At 37.8% G+C, this 17039-nt stretch overlaps 2 protein-coding genes across 2 annotated transcripts; one reads left to right on the forward strand and one right to left on the reverse strand.

Moving 5' to 3' along the window:
* Window positions 1-2986: 2986 nt before the first annotated feature.
* On the reverse strand, window positions 2987-3625 carry LOC138882767 (uncharacterized). Its single transcript, XM_070163398.1, has one exon. The coding sequence runs from the start codon at window positions 3623-3625 to the stop codon at window positions 2987-2989; it is 639 nt and encodes a 212-aa protein (XP_070019499.1).
* Window positions 3626-6766: 3141 nt separating this feature from the next.
* LOC104233199 (uncharacterized) lies at window positions 6767-16866 on the forward strand. Its single transcript, XM_070164874.1, has 7 exons — window positions 6767-7003; window positions 7105-7227; window positions 8235-8452; window positions 14132-14275; window positions 15019-15236; window positions 15607-15865; window positions 16327-16866. Exons 1-7 carry the CDS (start codon window positions 6919-6921, stop codon window positions 16459-16461), a joined length of 1182 nt encoding a protein of 393 aa, XP_070020975.1. The 5' UTR covers window positions 6767-6918; the 3' UTR covers window positions 16462-16866.
* The last annotated feature ends 173 nt before the right edge of the window (window positions 16867-17039 follow it).

Raw genomic sequence — 17039 nt, forward strand, 5'->3', positions numbered from 1 at the left:
GGATCAATGCTTCGGATCCGTACACCCAAGAAAATGGGGTCTCCCCCATGCTCGACTTCGACGTCGTTCGATATGCCTATAGCACTTCGGGAAACACTTCTCTCTATTTCCCCTTTGCATCATCTAACTTTTTCTTTAAGTTTTGAATGATGGTTTTGTTTGTGGACTCGGCCTGACCATTTTGCACTTGGGTGATAAGGTGCTAATAGGATCCTTTTGATTTTATGGTCCTCACGGAACTTCGTTACTTTGCTGCCGATGAACTGCTTCCCATTATCACATGCTATTTCGGCGGGTATCCCGAACCGACATATGATATGGTCCCATATGAAGTCGATAACTTCTTTTTCTCTTACCTTCTCAAAGGCCTACGCTTCAACCCATTTTGAGAAGTAGTCAGTCATAAACAAAAACAAATCTAGCTTTACCTAGCGCCATTGGTAGGGGGCCGACAATGTCCATCCCTCATTTCATGAATGGCCATGGGGATAAGACCGAGTGGAGTTACTCTCCGGGCTGATGGATCATCGGCGCAAACCTTTGGCATTTATCACACTTTCGAACGAACTCCCTGGTATCCTTTTCCATGATATCCCAATAATACCCCACCTGATCATCTCGCGAACCAGAGAGTCTGCACCAGAATGGTTCCCACAAGTACCCTCGTGGATTTCCCGTAATATATAATCAGTTTTCCTGGTTCCCACGCACACTGCCAATGGTCCATCAAAGGTTCTTCTGTACAACGTTCCATTTTCATCGAGTGAGAATCGAGCTGCTTTGGCTCAAAGTGTTCTTGACTCTTTTGGGTCTTCGGGGAGCTTCCCATGCTTCAAGTAGTCGATGTACTTATTCCTCCAATATCACGTTAAACTTGTTGAATTAATCTCTACATGGCCTTCTTCGACCATCGACTTCGATAGTTGGACGACGGTCCCCGGGACGATATCATCTTTTTCTACCGATGACCCCAAGTTTGCAAGTGCATCGGCCTCGCTATTCTGCTCCCAAAGTAAATGATCCAGCGTCCATTCCTTAAAGCAGTGCAACGACACTTGGGTTTGTCCAAGTACCTATGCATTCGGTCGTCTCGAACCTCGAAGTTCCCATTTACTTGATTTACTACCAAAAGGGAGTCACATTTTGCCTCGATGACATCTGCCCCAAGACCCTTGGCTAGCTCGAGGCTTGCAATCATGGCCTCATACTCGGCCTCATTGTTAGTCAATTTAGAAGTCTTGATAGATTTCCTGATGACACTGCCCATAGGTGGTTTTAAAACGATGCCGAGCCCGGACCCTTTCACGCACTGTCTGTGAAGAGGGTCCATACCCTTAATGACGTACCCATTTTAAGTAACATTTCCTTTTCTATTTTGGGCACGAGGGCAATCACGAAATCGGTCACGAAGTCTTCCAAAATTTGAGATTTGATAGCCGTTCGAGGTTGATATTCGATATCATATCCTCCAAGTTTGATGGCCCATCTGGCCAATCTGCCCGACAATTCAGGCTTATGCAAGACATTTCGAAGTGGGTACGTAGTCAGTACACATATAGGATGGCATTTAAAATATGGTTTTAATTTCCTGGATGCACTTATTAATGCGAGAGCTAACTTTTCTAAATGAGGGTACCTGATTTCAGCATCTCCTAGGTCCGACCAGGAAATTGCGTACCTTGCTTTTCTCGAACCAACACGCCATTTACCGCTACCTCTGACATAACCAGATACAAGTAGAGTGTTTCATCCTCCTTCGAAGTATGGAGTAGGGGTGGGCTCGAGAGATACCGTTTTAATTCTTCCAAGGCTTGTTGGCATTCTGGAGTACATACAAAGTTGTTCTTCTTCTTGCGTAGGGAAAAGAATGATGGCTCTGATTTGATGACCTCGAGATAAATCGGCCTAAGGCAGCTATCCTCCCAGTCAGCCGTTGTAAGGCTTTCACATTGTTCACCACGGTGATCTCCTCGATAGCTTTGCTTTTAATGGGGTTGATCTCTATCCCCCTGTTAGACACCATGAAGCCCAAGAACTTTCCCAAACTGATTCTGAATGCGCATTTCTCAGGGTTGAGCTCCATGTTATACTTTCTTAGGATATCGAACGTCACATATAAATGAGTCAAATGGTCCTCTGTGCGCAGGGACTTAACTAGCATGTCATTAATATTAACTTCCATAGATTTGCCTATTTGATGTTCAAACATTTTATTAACTAGGCGCTGATACGTGGCTCATGTATTCTTTAGCCCGAAGGGCATTACATTATAGCAATATGTACTATACTTCGTGACGAACGAAGTCTTTTCCTGGTCCTCCAGGTCTATTTGAATCTGATTGTACCCAGAGTAGGCATCGAGAAAGGTAAGGATCTCATGGCCAGCCGTAGCATCGATCAATCGATCGATGTTAGGCAGTGGGAAAGAATCTTTAGAGCATGCTTTGTTCAAATCCTTATAGTCTACAGACATTCTAAGTTTATTCCCCTTTTTAGGGACCACCACTACATTAGCTAGCCATTCGGGATATTTTACTTCCCTAATGGATCCTATTTTGAGAAGTTTTGATACCTCTTCTTTGATGAATACATGTTTTACTTCGGACTGAGGTCTCCTTTTTTGCTTCACCAGCTTAAATCTGGGATTGACACTTAGTCGATGGGTAGTTATTTTTGGTAGGATCCCTGTAATGTCTAAGTGGGACCAGGCAAAGCAATCAATGTTATTTATAAGAAATTGAATGAATTTTTTCCTGAGTTCGGGGGTTAACCCCGTCCCCAGGTATAACTTTCATTTCGGAAGTTGCTCGATTAATATAGCCTACTCGACTTCTTCGATTATGGACTTTGTCGCATCCGAATCCTCGGGGGCAATGAAGGCTCGGGAGGCGAGGAAACCTTCTTCTTCGTCATTGACCACCTGTTCGTCGATCACCTGTCCCTCTGGCTCAACCGAGGGAATGGGCTGTGATTGCTATTTGGTGACCTATTCATCTTTTGACTTCTCCGATGTGGATGGTGTCGATATCGGTGTCGAGTCATGTACCGCAAACATCTCCTTAGCTGCATGATGCTCTTCATATATTGTTTTAATGCCATCCTTTGTTGGGAACTTCATCATTTGATGAAGGGTAGATGGCACCGCCCTCATGCTATGGATCCATGGCCTTACAAGCAAAGCATTGTACCTCATGTCACATTCGATGACATGAAATTTGGTGTCTTGTATGGTTCTGGCCACGTTGACTGGGAGGATGATTTCTCCCTTTGTTGTTTCACTTGCCATGTTAAAGCCATTCAGGACTCGAGATGCTGGTATGTGATCGAGCAACCCGAGCTGCTCCACGACCCGTGACCTGATTATATTTGCCGAACTACCTAGATCCACGAGAACACGTTTAACTTGAACTTTATTTAAAAGGATAGAAATTACTAGTGCATCATTGTGAGGCTGAGATAAGGCCTCGATGTCTTCCTCGCTGAATGTGAGGATGTCCTCGGGCATGTAATCCCGAGTCCGTTTTTCCCTTGTGATGGAAACTTTGGTACGTTTGAATATAGGTCCTTGTGGGAGGTCAACTCCATCGATGATCATGTGAATGATCATGTGGGAGGTCGACTCCATCGATGATCAAGTAATATTAAGTTTAAGTAAGAAGAATTAATGAACCAAACCAGTGTTGTTATAACAATGAGGACCTCGAGCTCGACTTTCTTGGGGGCCTCGAGGCCAGATAAGAGCAATGAATAATAAAGTAAAAACAACAAAGCTAAAGAATACTTGTTGAGCACGACAAACAAGAAAAGCAGAGTAGAATATTCTATTGCGGTAAATAATGTCCCTTTTACAAATGATTGAGGTCCTTATTTAGGAGGAGAAAACCCCAATATAGTACATTTCTAATTGTGGTAAAGAATTCTATTGGTACATGTGTATAACAACCTAGTACGAACTAGTACTATTTTGTACAGATCCTATCCTATAATTTATGCCCTGACCCACGTATCCTTGAGAAATTCCCGCTCTTTCTTGAATGTCTTCGAGATTGTACTGTCCTCTATGTGGGTCGTGTCAGGCCTTCGACCTGCTTCCTCGAGGTGTGTGTCCTTCAGCCCGGACTCGGACTCATAGCCCAATTTAAGACTTCAAAATCGGACTCATTGATTATACAGTAACGTTAACTTCTGAAACTTGGAATACTGTATTAAGAGTCTTGAAACATGTCGATGATTCTCTTTCACCTTGAAGCATCGGAGAATGACTTGAACATGCAAGATTTCATGGAAATAAGATATGAATCAACATGATGTACCGTACCATCAAGTGTTTGATCGTGAAAATTGGACGTAATATGATGCTAATGAAACAAGAGCGAAACCACCTCTACCTAGCGTTCTACCTGTCTTCCACAATACTTCTGCTATTGTATTTTTTTTTTGTTTTGTTATTACAACCATTTCGCTTGTGTTTATAATACTTTGGTAATAATAAAGCGATAAATAATAGAAAGACTTTTGGTAAAATTGGAACCGAAAAAGTAAATAAGGAACAAATAACGTAGAGGGGTATAGTAAGAACAAATTTAAATTGGACAAATCGAGCTTATTCAGATGAAAAATGATAATTTGGACTCTTTGATGTTAGTTTTCGAATTCAATAGACATGAGGTGTCGTTTTCTTTGTGTTGTCGGTGGAAGACATGATAAAGAGAATCAGTAGTCAACCAAAATTTATATAATCTATAGTTGGATAGTTTGACGTATAAGATTTCGGCATTTAATTATTTTTTCACATCAAATCAATTTTATAAACTATATCACGTGAATATGTTTTCATGCGATATATTTTTAAAGCAAAATAACATTTGAGATCAATTGTAACCATGTATGATGTACCTATCAGGAGTTCAAATTCACATAATGGGTTGGATGAACAATAAAGTTTAACATGAAACATATATGGAAGTATATGTATTAAATTGACAGAAATAAAAACCTTATTTGATCCTCAAATATTTTTTTTATGTTTCTAACGCGCTCCAAGAAAGCTTCAACTTTGAAATCATAGTTTATAATGATATTTAAAATTAATTTATGTTTTATTTAATTTCCATGTGATAATTGTTCGAAATTGTTATCGTGCACTATATAATTTTAATAATTTTTTTAAAATAACTAATTACACAGTATTTATTTGAGTCATATAGTGATGGAGGGCATCGATGAAGATCTATACTTTAGTGGTATCCTCGCTAATGAAAGGTCGAAGGTTCAATTTTAAGTGTTTTTTAAATTTATATCATGATAATAATATCAGACAAACAAACAGTAAACAATTATAAACTAGACACTAATGGCATATTATAAAGTTTTTCATATTTCTCTATAAAGTGCTTAGAAGAAAAACCATTCATCTACTTGCGAGAATATTTAAATCAAATGAAATGCGTTGAGTTCAACGTTCGTTTATTCGTATTATATATACATACATATTGTATACAGTAAAAATCGATCTCAAAAGATAGGTGAATTAGAAAGCAACGCGTGTCAATAAGTAGTGATTCAATCATGTTCACACTGATACAAACCTGTGGCCAGATAAGATATTGACATCAGATACCAATCTGTGTCTGGATAAGAGGCATTAATTCAAGATATGACCGTTGAACATTATGAAGACCCAAGATTCCTCCCATCTTTATTAGCCTTTATTAGGCTTTATTAGATTTTATTGCCCTTTAATATATTTTTATTGCCTTTTTATTATCTTTTATTGTAGCATTAATATTAATAATCAATTGATATATCATACACCCCATAACTCTAATATAAATAGAGGATTATATTCTATTATAAGACATGAAAAAATACTTATAGCAAAAGACTAACATTCTTTCTCTCAAGCTTTATACAAGTGTTATAGAGATTTTCCAATTATTTTTGATCCCGGTGTGAATATTCTGAAGTTCAGGCTTGTTTTTTCTTCAATTATTCTTATTTTACTTGCTTTGCTCTTCATTACTTTATTTTATCAGATCAATTTAATCTACGTTAAATCACGATAAAAATTCAACTGTACCTTTTTTTTCGGTAAACACATATACAAAAAATATTACATACAAATATAATATTTATTCTGAACCTACTAATTAATTCGAATAAATTTTATGTTTGTAACTAGAGTAATCATGACAACGAAAAAGAGAGTATCGAGTAATTTATAAGAATATAATGAAGGAAAAATATTTTACCAAAAATCTTTGAATGATCTCTATAAATTTTTATTTTCTTTCGCACATAAAATAAGCTGTCAATACCTTTATTTATAATAGTACGAAACATATTTCAACTAGAAACATGAAAACCTATTTCTATATAATTCTGACTACAAATCTTATTTGGATATGAATTAAATAAACTAACAAATATCAAATACTAAACAATTGAGATTTTCTACTACAACTTTGAATTAGTTTTCCAACAATATATGATAACTATTTCTCTTGTTTTTATCATCCTCGAGAGTCATGTAAGAACATCTATAGAGAATTACAATTTTTTTATTTTAATAACCTGTGCACTAAGCTCCTACTATCTGCGGGATCCGGGAAACGGCCGGACCACAAGGGTCTATTATATTTAATTATCAAGTTCTAAATAACTTGAAACAATTAACATTAAATAAACTAAACAAACTGAAATATTTTTGGCAAAATAAGAAAGAAAAAAAAATAAAGAAAATTTAGATTAAAAGATCTAGCCAAAGCTCAATCGGTTCTACCGGATTCCAAATTTGGAGAGAACCCGCATCCGATTGATTACTCCCCAATTTCAAATCAGACATAACTATTCTCTTGCTCCGGCGAAATCGAGTTGCTAATTACACCGTAATCCGTTTTCCGGCGAACTCCTCGCGAAATGCTAGGAAAGAGAGTGTGCAGTGGGTGGCGCCCGTTCCTATTATGTTTGCCGTTGTTTTTTGTTTTAGTTCACATGCTCTCAGGTTAATACTGAGAGTTAATTCCCTTTTCGATATTCTTAATCTAGTTCTTTTAAAAAAAAAAAAAAGAATGAATGGTAAAATTGTCTTTTTTTTCTTTCCAGTTTTAGAACTACGGCAGCACTCAGCTGCAGAAGTTCCACAAAGGAAACAATACAAGAAATCTGATCATCTGCTCTTTGGACCTGCTGCTGGCCAAGGGTTGCCTGATCGACTACAATGCCAAGGTTTACATCTTTTTTGCTTTAATGTTTGTTATTCCAATTACTCCCTCCGTTTCAATTTAGACAAGGTACTTTGACTCATTGCACGGAGTTTAAAGAATTTTTGAAACTTGTGCTCTAAAAAGCTTAATGTTTAAAAGTTTTGTGGGACCATAATATTTGTGTGATTATAAAAGTTTTTCATTAAGGGTAAAATGGACTAAATGAAGAGTTTAACGTTGAATTATTTCCAATTGTAAAAATGTGTCATTTTTTTTTAAACAAGCTAATAAGGAAAGCATGTCATCTAAATTGAAACAGAGGGAGTAACTATCTTTGTAGTTTCCTTCTAGGAGAGGCGGATCCATAATTGAAGTTGAAGTTTATGGGTTCCTATAGCGGCTCAAGTTATTGTACAATAATAAAACTACTGGGTTCACATGAACCATAGGTCATAAGCTAGATCCACTCGTGCTCCTATGATATTTAGACTTTTGTAGAACTTTGTGCTTGTGCACCTCTGGTTTCCTGTTGAGCTAGTTAAGTTGCTAAAATAATTTAGGAGAAGTGTACTTGAGGGTGTCGGCTAGTGGTTAATTAAGTGGGAGGAGAACCATGATGTTTCAGGTTTAAATCACATCGGAGGCAAAAACACTGAGGTGATTTCTACTTATCTGCCTAAGTTTTGGTGGGCAGAGTTACTCGGTAGGTACTTGTGCTAGTGGGAGATAGCAGGTACCTGATGGAATAGTCGAGGTGCACGTAGCCAGACACAACCTTCATTAAAAAATAAACAATTAGCAAGAAGCTCTAGTTAGTGGTTTAATTTGCTATACGTGCATATTTTTTTTTAATCATTTCTAGCTCACAACTGCCTCCCTCAAATTGCAGTGTTTTTCAATTTGCTTTCTTGAAGTGCATCTCTGGATTTTAGGTGCATAAATGTGCACAAAATCTAGCTTCTTCCTAGTTTTTCTACCATCTAATTTATGTATATATTCATGCATAAGCTTTGTTAATCTAAATGATAGGCAACAAAGCTCTCAACAAGACACATTTTGGAGCATCTTCTAAAAATTTGAAGGCTGGAGGCAATATTTCCATCGTCACTGTCTTTGCTACATATAATACTACTGTTGATCAGCAGGCTAGTGGTAAATCACTAGATTTGGTTACAGTTGGGAACGCTTCCTACAACAAGGTGGAGAGGTCGATCGCCATCTTGAATGTTTTCATTAATTTCATTCAGGTAAATCCATGTGCAAGACAACATAGGTTAATAATGTGTACTTGGTGAAATTCTCAAGTACACTTTGATGTGATAAGCTCCACATTGCTCATATGTAATGGATAATCAGACAAAAAATCAGCAGAAATAATTTTTAGAAAACTTCTCCTAGAAATGTTATTGTTTCCTTCCTACATTATCCACAAAAAAAGGTTATTGTTTTCTTCCTATCGCACTTTGAAATAATCGGGAAGAATAATGGCGAAGGTTATTTGTAAGGCCTCTTACATCCTTCTTAGTGGTGTTTGGCTACGTGTAGGGTAAATAATCAAGCTGCTCTTCATATCTCCTCTAATCCTGTATTTCACGAAAGGACTAAGCACATTGAAATAGATTGTCACTTTGTTCGTGAAAAGATTCAACAAAAGCTCATCTCTACAGGTCATGTTAGAACTGGAGATCAATTGGGAGACATTTTCACAAAAGCTTTGAATGGAGCTCGAGTTGAATATATCTGTAACAAGTTGGGCATGATCAATATATATGCTCCAACTTGAGGGGGAGTGTTGACATACAAGTTGTCTAGCACATGTATACACATGTACTACATCATAGCTAGCACATGTATATGAGTTGTATAGTAGGTGTAATACAAGTTGTGTAGCACATGTATACACATGTACTACATCATAGCTAGCACATGTATATGAGTTGTATAGTAGGTGTAATTAGGTGTATGACAACTAATAGATTAGGTGAATTAGTATTATAAATAGGCCTTGTAATCTTCTCTTCTAGATATGAAATATAGAACTTCTTTGGTTTCTAACATGGTATCAGAGCATTGAAGTTTTTTCATCAGTTTGTTGTTGGGAATTTTTTTTCCCGTTCGAATTATTTTTGTTCAGAACAGTCTTTCGCTGCTTTGATTCTATTTCACTATTTCTGGCCATTTTTTGCCCCGGCCGCTTCTTTACAGATTTTTCTACTCACTATTCCGACCAAAGTGGTACTGTCAGAATTTTTTTTTCCTGACAACTTTCATTTTCCAAGATCACTGTTCACTGTTCACTGTACTGTTCACTGTTCACTGCATTGTTCACTGTTCAAATATTACTATTCATTGTTCACTGTACTGTTCAAATATCACTGTTCACTGCACTATTCAAATTTCACTGCACTGTTCTTGACTATTTGATTCTGCTATTATTCGGGTGCAAGATGACTGAAACGAAACCTACCGTTGATGTCATTCCGGTTATGTCCAAAATTACGGAGAATAAGTTCATGGGTTCCAATTACATGGATTGGAGTAAGACGATCCGTCTCTATTTGCGGAGCATCGACAAAGAGAACCACTTGGTTGATGATCCACCCAAGGATGAGACTAAATCAGTCTGGTTAAAGGAGGATGCAAAATTGTTTCTCCAAATCAAGAATTCGATGCACAGTGAGGTAAATGATCTAGTTTCTCATTGTGATTATGTGAAGGATCTAATGGATTATTTAGATTTTTTGTACTCTGGCAAAGGAAACTTGTCTCGCATGTATGATGTGTGCCAGGCATTTTACCATCCATCCATGCAAGATCGCTCTCTCACCACTTACTTCTCAGAGTTTAAGAAGGTGTATGATGAGCTTAATGTTATATTGCCGTTTAGTCCAGATGTGAAGGTACAACAGGCTCAGCGTGAACAACTGGCGGTCATGAGTTTCCTTTCTGGTCTTTCTCCCGAATTTGAAGGGGCCAAATCGCAGATTTTATCTGGTACTGCTATCTCTTCCTTGAAAGAGGCCTTTACAAGAGTGTTGCGTACTGAAAAGTCTCATCCAGGTCCGACAACCACGATCGATAGTGGTGCTCTGCTTAGCCGCGTCCAAAAGAATAGGAGTCATAGTAATCGCAATCGGAGTAGCGATAGTCGAAACCTAAAGCAAGGGGAAGTTGAATGTTTTTATTGTCATGAGCTCGGTCATACCATACGTTATTATGTGAAGCTTCAGAATAAGAACAAAAGATCTCAGTATGCCAACATCGCCACTTCCGAGACTATTTCACCATCTCAGTCATCATCTCCTCCTATCAATACTATCCCCGAGTCAGGTAAAACCACTAAGTGTCTCCTCTCTTCGTCATCCAAATGGGTCATTGATTCTGGTGCCACAGATCATATGACAGGTAACTCTAAACTCTTTTCCACTTTTCAGTCACATACCCAATGTTCCACAGTTACTTTAGCCGATGGGTCTACCTCATATGTTTTAGGGTCTGGCACTGTTAACCCAACATCTTCTCTTTCCCTTAGTTCCGTCTTAAATTTGCCTGATTTTTCTTTCAATCTAATATCTGTCAGTAAACTTACTCGTACTCTAAATTGTTGTGTCTCATTTTTTCCCAATTATTGTCTTTTTTAGGATCTTACGACGAAGCAGATTATTGGTAATGGTTCTGAGTCTGGGGTCTCTATGTTCTTGAATCACAGGTGCCGAAATCCATTTCTTGTTCAACTGTGTTGTCTCCCTTTGATGTACACTGTCGATTGGTTCATCCATCCTTGTCTAGTTTGAAGAAGTTATATCCTCAGTATCAGAGTATTTCCTCTTTAGATTGTGAGTCATGTCAGTTTGCTAAACACCATCGCCTTCCTAAAGTTTCTAGAGTCAATAAACGGGTCGACTTACCTTTTGAGTTAGTTCACACCGATGTTTGGGGTCCATGTCCTATTATCTCTAAAACTGGTTTTAGATATTTTGTTACCTTTGTGGATGATCATTCTCGTGTTACTTGGTTATATTTAATGAAAAATCGTTCGGAGTTGTTTTCAATTTTTTGTGCTTTTTGTGCTGAAATAAAAACTCATTTTAATGTTTCCGTTCGTAATTTAAGGAGTGACAATGCAAAAGAATATTTTTCGGATTTGTTTAAAGATTATATGGCTACAAATGGTATTCTACATCAATCTTCTTGTGTTGACACCCCTTCTCAAAATGGGGTTGCGGAACGAAAAAATAGACATCTTCTTGAAGTAGGCCGAGCACTCCTCTTTCAAATGAAAGTGCCAAAATGTTTTTGGGCTGATGCCGTCTCTACAACTTGTTTTTTAATAAATCGTATGCCATCTTCTGTACTTCATGGTAATATTCCTTACAATATTCTTTTTTCCTCTAAGCCATTATTTCCTATTGAACCCAAAATATTTGGTTGTACTTGTTTTGTTCGTGATGTTCGTCCACAGGTAACTAAATTAGATCCAAAGGCCCTTAAGTGTGTGTTCTTAGGGTACTCACGTCTTCAGAAAGGTTATCGGTGTTATTCTCCAGATCTCAAAAGGTACTTAGTGTCTGCCGATGTCACATTCCATGAAAATTATCCGTTCTTTTCTTCATATGTTTATAACAGTCCTGAGGAAGAAGATGATACTTTGGTCTACACTGTCACACATCCAGTTAGTTCTCCAACACCTCTTCCTCAGTCACCCGTTTCCCTCGATCGACCATCCGAGCAGCCACCTGTTCTTCGTGTGTATACCAGGCGACAACAAACCTCAGAACCCGATCCTTTACCTACTTCTGCTTCGTCGGTAGATCCAACCTCCTGTGTTTCAGATCCTAGTTTGGATCTTCCTATTGCCATTCGCAAAGGTACACGACAATGTACTTATCCTATTTCTTCTTTTGTGTCTTATGACCATTTGTCTACTTCTTCTAGCTCGTTTATTGCATCATTAGATTCTGCTAGGATACCTAAAACTGTTCGTGAAGCATTGTCCCACCCAGGTTGGCATGATGCAATGATAGAAGAGATGATGGCTTTAGATGAGAATGGTACTTGGGAGTTGGCCGATCTGCCCACTAACAAAAAGGCTATTGGGTGCAAGTGGGTATTTGCTGTTAAGTTTAACTCCGATGGGACAGTAGCTCGCCTTAAGGCACGCCTTGTTGCAAAAGGGTATGCACAGACCTATGGAGTCGACTATTTGGATACTTTTTCCCCGGTCGCCAAGTTAGCTTCTGTTCGATTATTCATTTCCATGGCAGCTACTTATGATTGGCCTCTGCATCAGCTTGATATAAAGAATGCTTTTCTACATGGAGATCTTCAGGAAGAAGTATATATGGAGCAACCACCTGGGTTTGTTGCTCAGGGGGAGTGTGGAAAGGTATGTCGTCTTCGAAAATCTCTTTATGGGCTGAAACAGAGTCCCCGTGCTTGGTTTGGCAGATTTAGTGAGGCTGTTCTAGAATATGGGATGAAGAAAAGCAATTGCGATCATACGGTGTTTTATAAAAAGTCTGATGATGGTATTCTTTTATTGGTAGTATATGTTGATGACATCGTTATTACTGGAAGTGATATTACAGGAATTTCAACTCTAAAGTCTTTCCTTCACACTCAATTTCAGACGAAAGATTTAGGGCAACTAAAGTATTTTTTGGGAGTTGAAGTTACACGGAGCAAGAAAGGCATCTTCTTGTCCCAAAGGAAATATACTCTTGACTTGTTAGCTGAAACTGGAAAGTTGGGATCTAAACCATGCAGCATGCCAATGGTTCCTAACACACAACTCGTGAAAGAAGACGGTGAGTTATTCGAAGATCCAGAGAAATATAGGAGATTGGTTGGGAAACTGAACTATCTTACAGTAACTCGTCCCGATATCGCATACTCTGTCAGCATTGTGAGTCAGTTTATGTCTTCCCCAACAGTCAGGCATTGGGCGGCTCTGGAGCAGATTCTTTGTTATCTAAAGGGATCTCCAGGACGGGGTCTAGTATATAAGAATAATGAACACACTAACATTGAGTGTTTCACAGATGCAGATTGGGCAAGGTCAAAAGTCGATAGGAGATCCACGACAGGATATTGCGTTTTTGTTGGTGGAAACTTGATTTGGTGGAAGAGTAAGAAACAAAATATCGTATCTCGATCTAGTGCGGAAGCAGAATACAGAGCTATGGCACAATCTGTGTGTGAGGTTGTATGGGTACATCAACTATTAAGTGAAGTTGGCTTCCAAACTACATTGCCAGCAAAGTTGTGGTGTGATAATCAAGCTGCTCTTCATATCTCCTCTAATCCTGTATTTCACGAAAGGACTAAGCACATTGAAATAGATTGTCACTTTGTTCGTGAAAAGATTCAACAAAAGCTCATCTCTACAGGTCATGTTAGAACTGGAGATCAATTGGGAGACATTTTCACAAAAGCTTTGAATGGAGCTCGAGTTGAATATATCTGTAACAAGTTGGGCATGATCAATATATATGCTCCAACTTGAGGGGGAGTGTTGACATACAAGTTGTCTAGCACATGTATACACATGTACTACATCATAGCTAGCACATGTATATGAGTTACATAGCTAGCACATGTATATGAGTTGTATAGTAGGTGTAATACAAGTTGTGTAGCACATGTATACACATGTACTACATCATAGCTAACACATTTATATGAGTTGTATAGTAGGTGTAATTAGGTGTATGACAACTAATAGATTAAGTGAATTAGTATTATAAATAGGCCTTGTAATCTTCTCTTCTAGATATGAAATATAGAACTTCTTTGGTTTCTAACACTCCTATATTAGAGTACTGTGATAAAATCTCATTGCCAGCAAAAGTTTGCAAACTCTTACCAGTATTATCTAGAAGTTGATTGCAGTTGCAATTTATTTGACTTGGATTTGATTCGTGCAGGAGACCATGCCTCGGAGCAACATCATCATCCTTACTAATCCATCATCTAAACTTCCTGTGGAGAGAGATAGACTGACCATTCTACCCATTCAAGGTGATTATTCACGAGAAATGTTGATGCTACAAAGAATCAGGTCTTACATTGTAAGAGAACAGTTCATTATTATGAAGGGTATTTTTCCTTTTATGTTGATTTTGGCTTCATAACTTCCCCAATTCCTACTATTTTTTCAGCATGCTAGGCGTGCTTCAGATTATTTCTTGTAACTCGGGAAAATCACCTTTCCACACCGAGATAAGCTAATTGGCGGCATGTATATTTGCATTTTCCAATGCACGTGGGCCTTTTCTGTCCTTGTACAGTTGAATCATCCATGAACATTTGTTGTTATCTGAGAAAATCATCATGTCCTTGTACTGTTGAATCATCCATGAATATTTGTTTGTATTTCTTTTGTCAGGGGGAGGGGGTGGTGGGTGGTCGGTTGGCTAGTATTAACTATTAGTGGAGCTTTCGCCTTTCATTGCAGAGCTAATGCAGAATTGTAAATTTGATACTTTCTTGTCGTGCTATAACATTTTTTGTTTGTTTGTTTCCAGTTTTGGTCACTACAATTTAGTGTCTAAATGTTTCCAGAAAGTGTTGAGCGATTGACTACGACAATGGAATGTAAAGATATAGTAAATGAACATAGTTAAAAATATCATCTTTTGTATTTAAGTGTTGATGTCCAGATATTATCTTACTTGGTAAATGTATTGCAAAATATACTATCATTTCTCGATTTCTGTCAATTTGTCGAGTCTAATTCCCTTAGGAAATTTTAGATGATTTGACTTTTATATCATGCATGGTATTCTTTTTTGCTTATAGTTTCTAAATCCAGGTCTTTCTAGAAACACGAGCTATGGAGCATTTAAAATGGAAGGGGCAAGTGAATCATTACATCTTTACCGACTCGGATATAGCAGTGGTTGATGACTTGGGGCAGATATTTAATGATCACCTTGATTTTCATGTGGCTCTAACATTCCGTAACAACAAAGAGCAACCTCTGAATTCAGGATTTATAGCAGTGAGGGGCACTCCTGAGGGAATTCTAAGGTTTGTTGGTTTATGTACTATTCTCCCTGAATTTAGCCCTCGGTATCTTATAATGGTGATTGGCTTGTGTGCTGGATAATTTTAGATCATGCATAGCAGCAAAGGGTGCTCCTCTGTGAATTCTAAGCTTGTAGGTGTTCTAATCTGTAGTTCTGATATTTATTTAGGAGGACTGTCTAGTAGGAATCCGGTAGATTTAACAGATGTTTCTTGGTTCATATGTTTGAAATTTTGAAAACTTGGGATTTTACTATTGTCTGTTTTCTTAGTCAGGACGTACTTAGTTTCTTTTATTAATTTAACGGCAGAACTTGGAGTTGCTTTTGTTTACACCTCTTCCTAAAGCCACTATAACTCCTCAACTGTGCAGAGCAAGGTTTTTCTTGGAAGAAGTACTAAAAGTCTACACGACAAAGTTCATGAAAGCTTCCAGAATGCTCGGGGATCAATTAGCTCTTGCCTGGGTTGTAAAATCTCACTCTTCCTTTGATGTTCAAAGGTTTACCAGAAAACAAGCATTTACTGACCGAATTAGTGGCGCTTCAGTGCTATTCTTGCCGTGTTCCATTTACAACTGGACACCACCAGAGGGCGCCGGTCAATTTCGTGGGATGCCCTTGGATGTTAAGGTACAGTTTTGGTTTAGGCTTGTTTTGGGGTTAAGGAATATAAATTGGTAAATTTATAGTGAGAGTTTCCGAAATTACTCTTGAATTTCTATTTAGGGAGTTGTAATTTATTGACATATAAATGCGTAGATGGTTATCAATTAAACATACATATAACTGGAACAAAATGTCCAAGTGCATTCTCCATGTTAGAATTTCAGAAGTCTGATTCTCCATTACTTTATATATGTAGTAAATTTCTTGTACAGTTTTACTGTTGCTAAAGTACAGTCAGACTCCTTAATCACTTCCACCTGGACCTCTTTAAGGGAAGAGATGCTGTTTACAGCTATTGAAAATCTGAAAAGAATCAAGAGTTGGTAAACTTCCAGTCACATGATGAACAGTATACTTCATTAAATGAGATTATGAAAGGATGCCTGGTTTCATTCTGAGTTTTTTCAACTCATTTTTGGGCACAGGTAGTGCATTTTAAGGGATCAAGAAAGAGACTTATGCTGGAGTCTTGGAGCTTCTTAAAGTCATCGTCATTTTCAGATATTCCTGATATGTTATGCCTAATCCTGAGAAGTGGCAGGACGAAGTACGATTTCTAGTTTAGATTACCTTTGGTTATACCAGTCAGAGGGATCTATCTTGAGTAACAAGGTCCACACATGAAAGAATGACCGGGCTGTTTGAGTTCATTGGTAGTAATGTACAGTCAACATTCACCAATCATGCCAAATGGAAACTGAGCCTAAGTCAATGGTTCAATATTGCTGCTCAGTTTGTGACTTGCAGAGATTCAGATGACAGATGGTTTCTAGCTATAATTTTTCTTATTTTTTGTGTAATAACTTTATGTAATTTCTTGAATGTCAATAGTTCCATTCTTTCTTCTCTAGAAATTTCAACAGGATCAGTATTGATATTTCTGTAGGAACTTCACCACTGAATGCTCCTTTTATGCTATGGAAAAGATACCAGTATTCCATACAAGTTTTTCACTTGCAACTTCACATTTCCATTGTCTATTGCCATATTGGCTTTTGGTTCTCGAGAATCTGTTTCCTGATTACAATTTTGTCTCAAGCATAATTTAGTTCCTCATAAAAGAAATGTACTTTATGTCTCAAGCACAGTTATTTAGTTCTTGAGCATAAATCATTCCTAAATTTTGAGAACGAGATGT

Source organism: Nicotiana sylvestris, chromosome 12 (genome assembly GCF_000393655.2).
Source record: "Nicotiana sylvestris chromosome 12, ASM39365v2, whole genome shotgun sequence".
NCBI classification, from domain to species: Eukaryota; Viridiplantae; Streptophyta; class Magnoliopsida; order Solanales; family Solanaceae; genus Nicotiana; species Nicotiana sylvestris.

Coding starts and splice junctions, on each gene's coding strand:
- LOC138882767 (XM_070163398.1), bottom strand. CDS start 3,625: ATGGAGTCGACCTCCCACATGATCATTCACATGATCATCGATGGAGTT.
- LOC104233199 (XM_070164874.1), top strand. CDS start 6,919: ATGCTAGGAAAGAGAGTGTGCAGTGGGTGGCGCCCGTTCCTATTATGT. Junction 14,276..15,018: donor AAAGAATCAGGTCTTACATT/GTAAGAGAACAG, acceptor TTCTAAATCCAG/GTCTTTCTAGAAACACGAGC. Junction 15,866..16,326: donor GGATGCCCTTGGATGTTAAG/GTACAGTTTTGG, acceptor TTTTGGGCACAG/GTAGTGCATTTTAAGGGATC.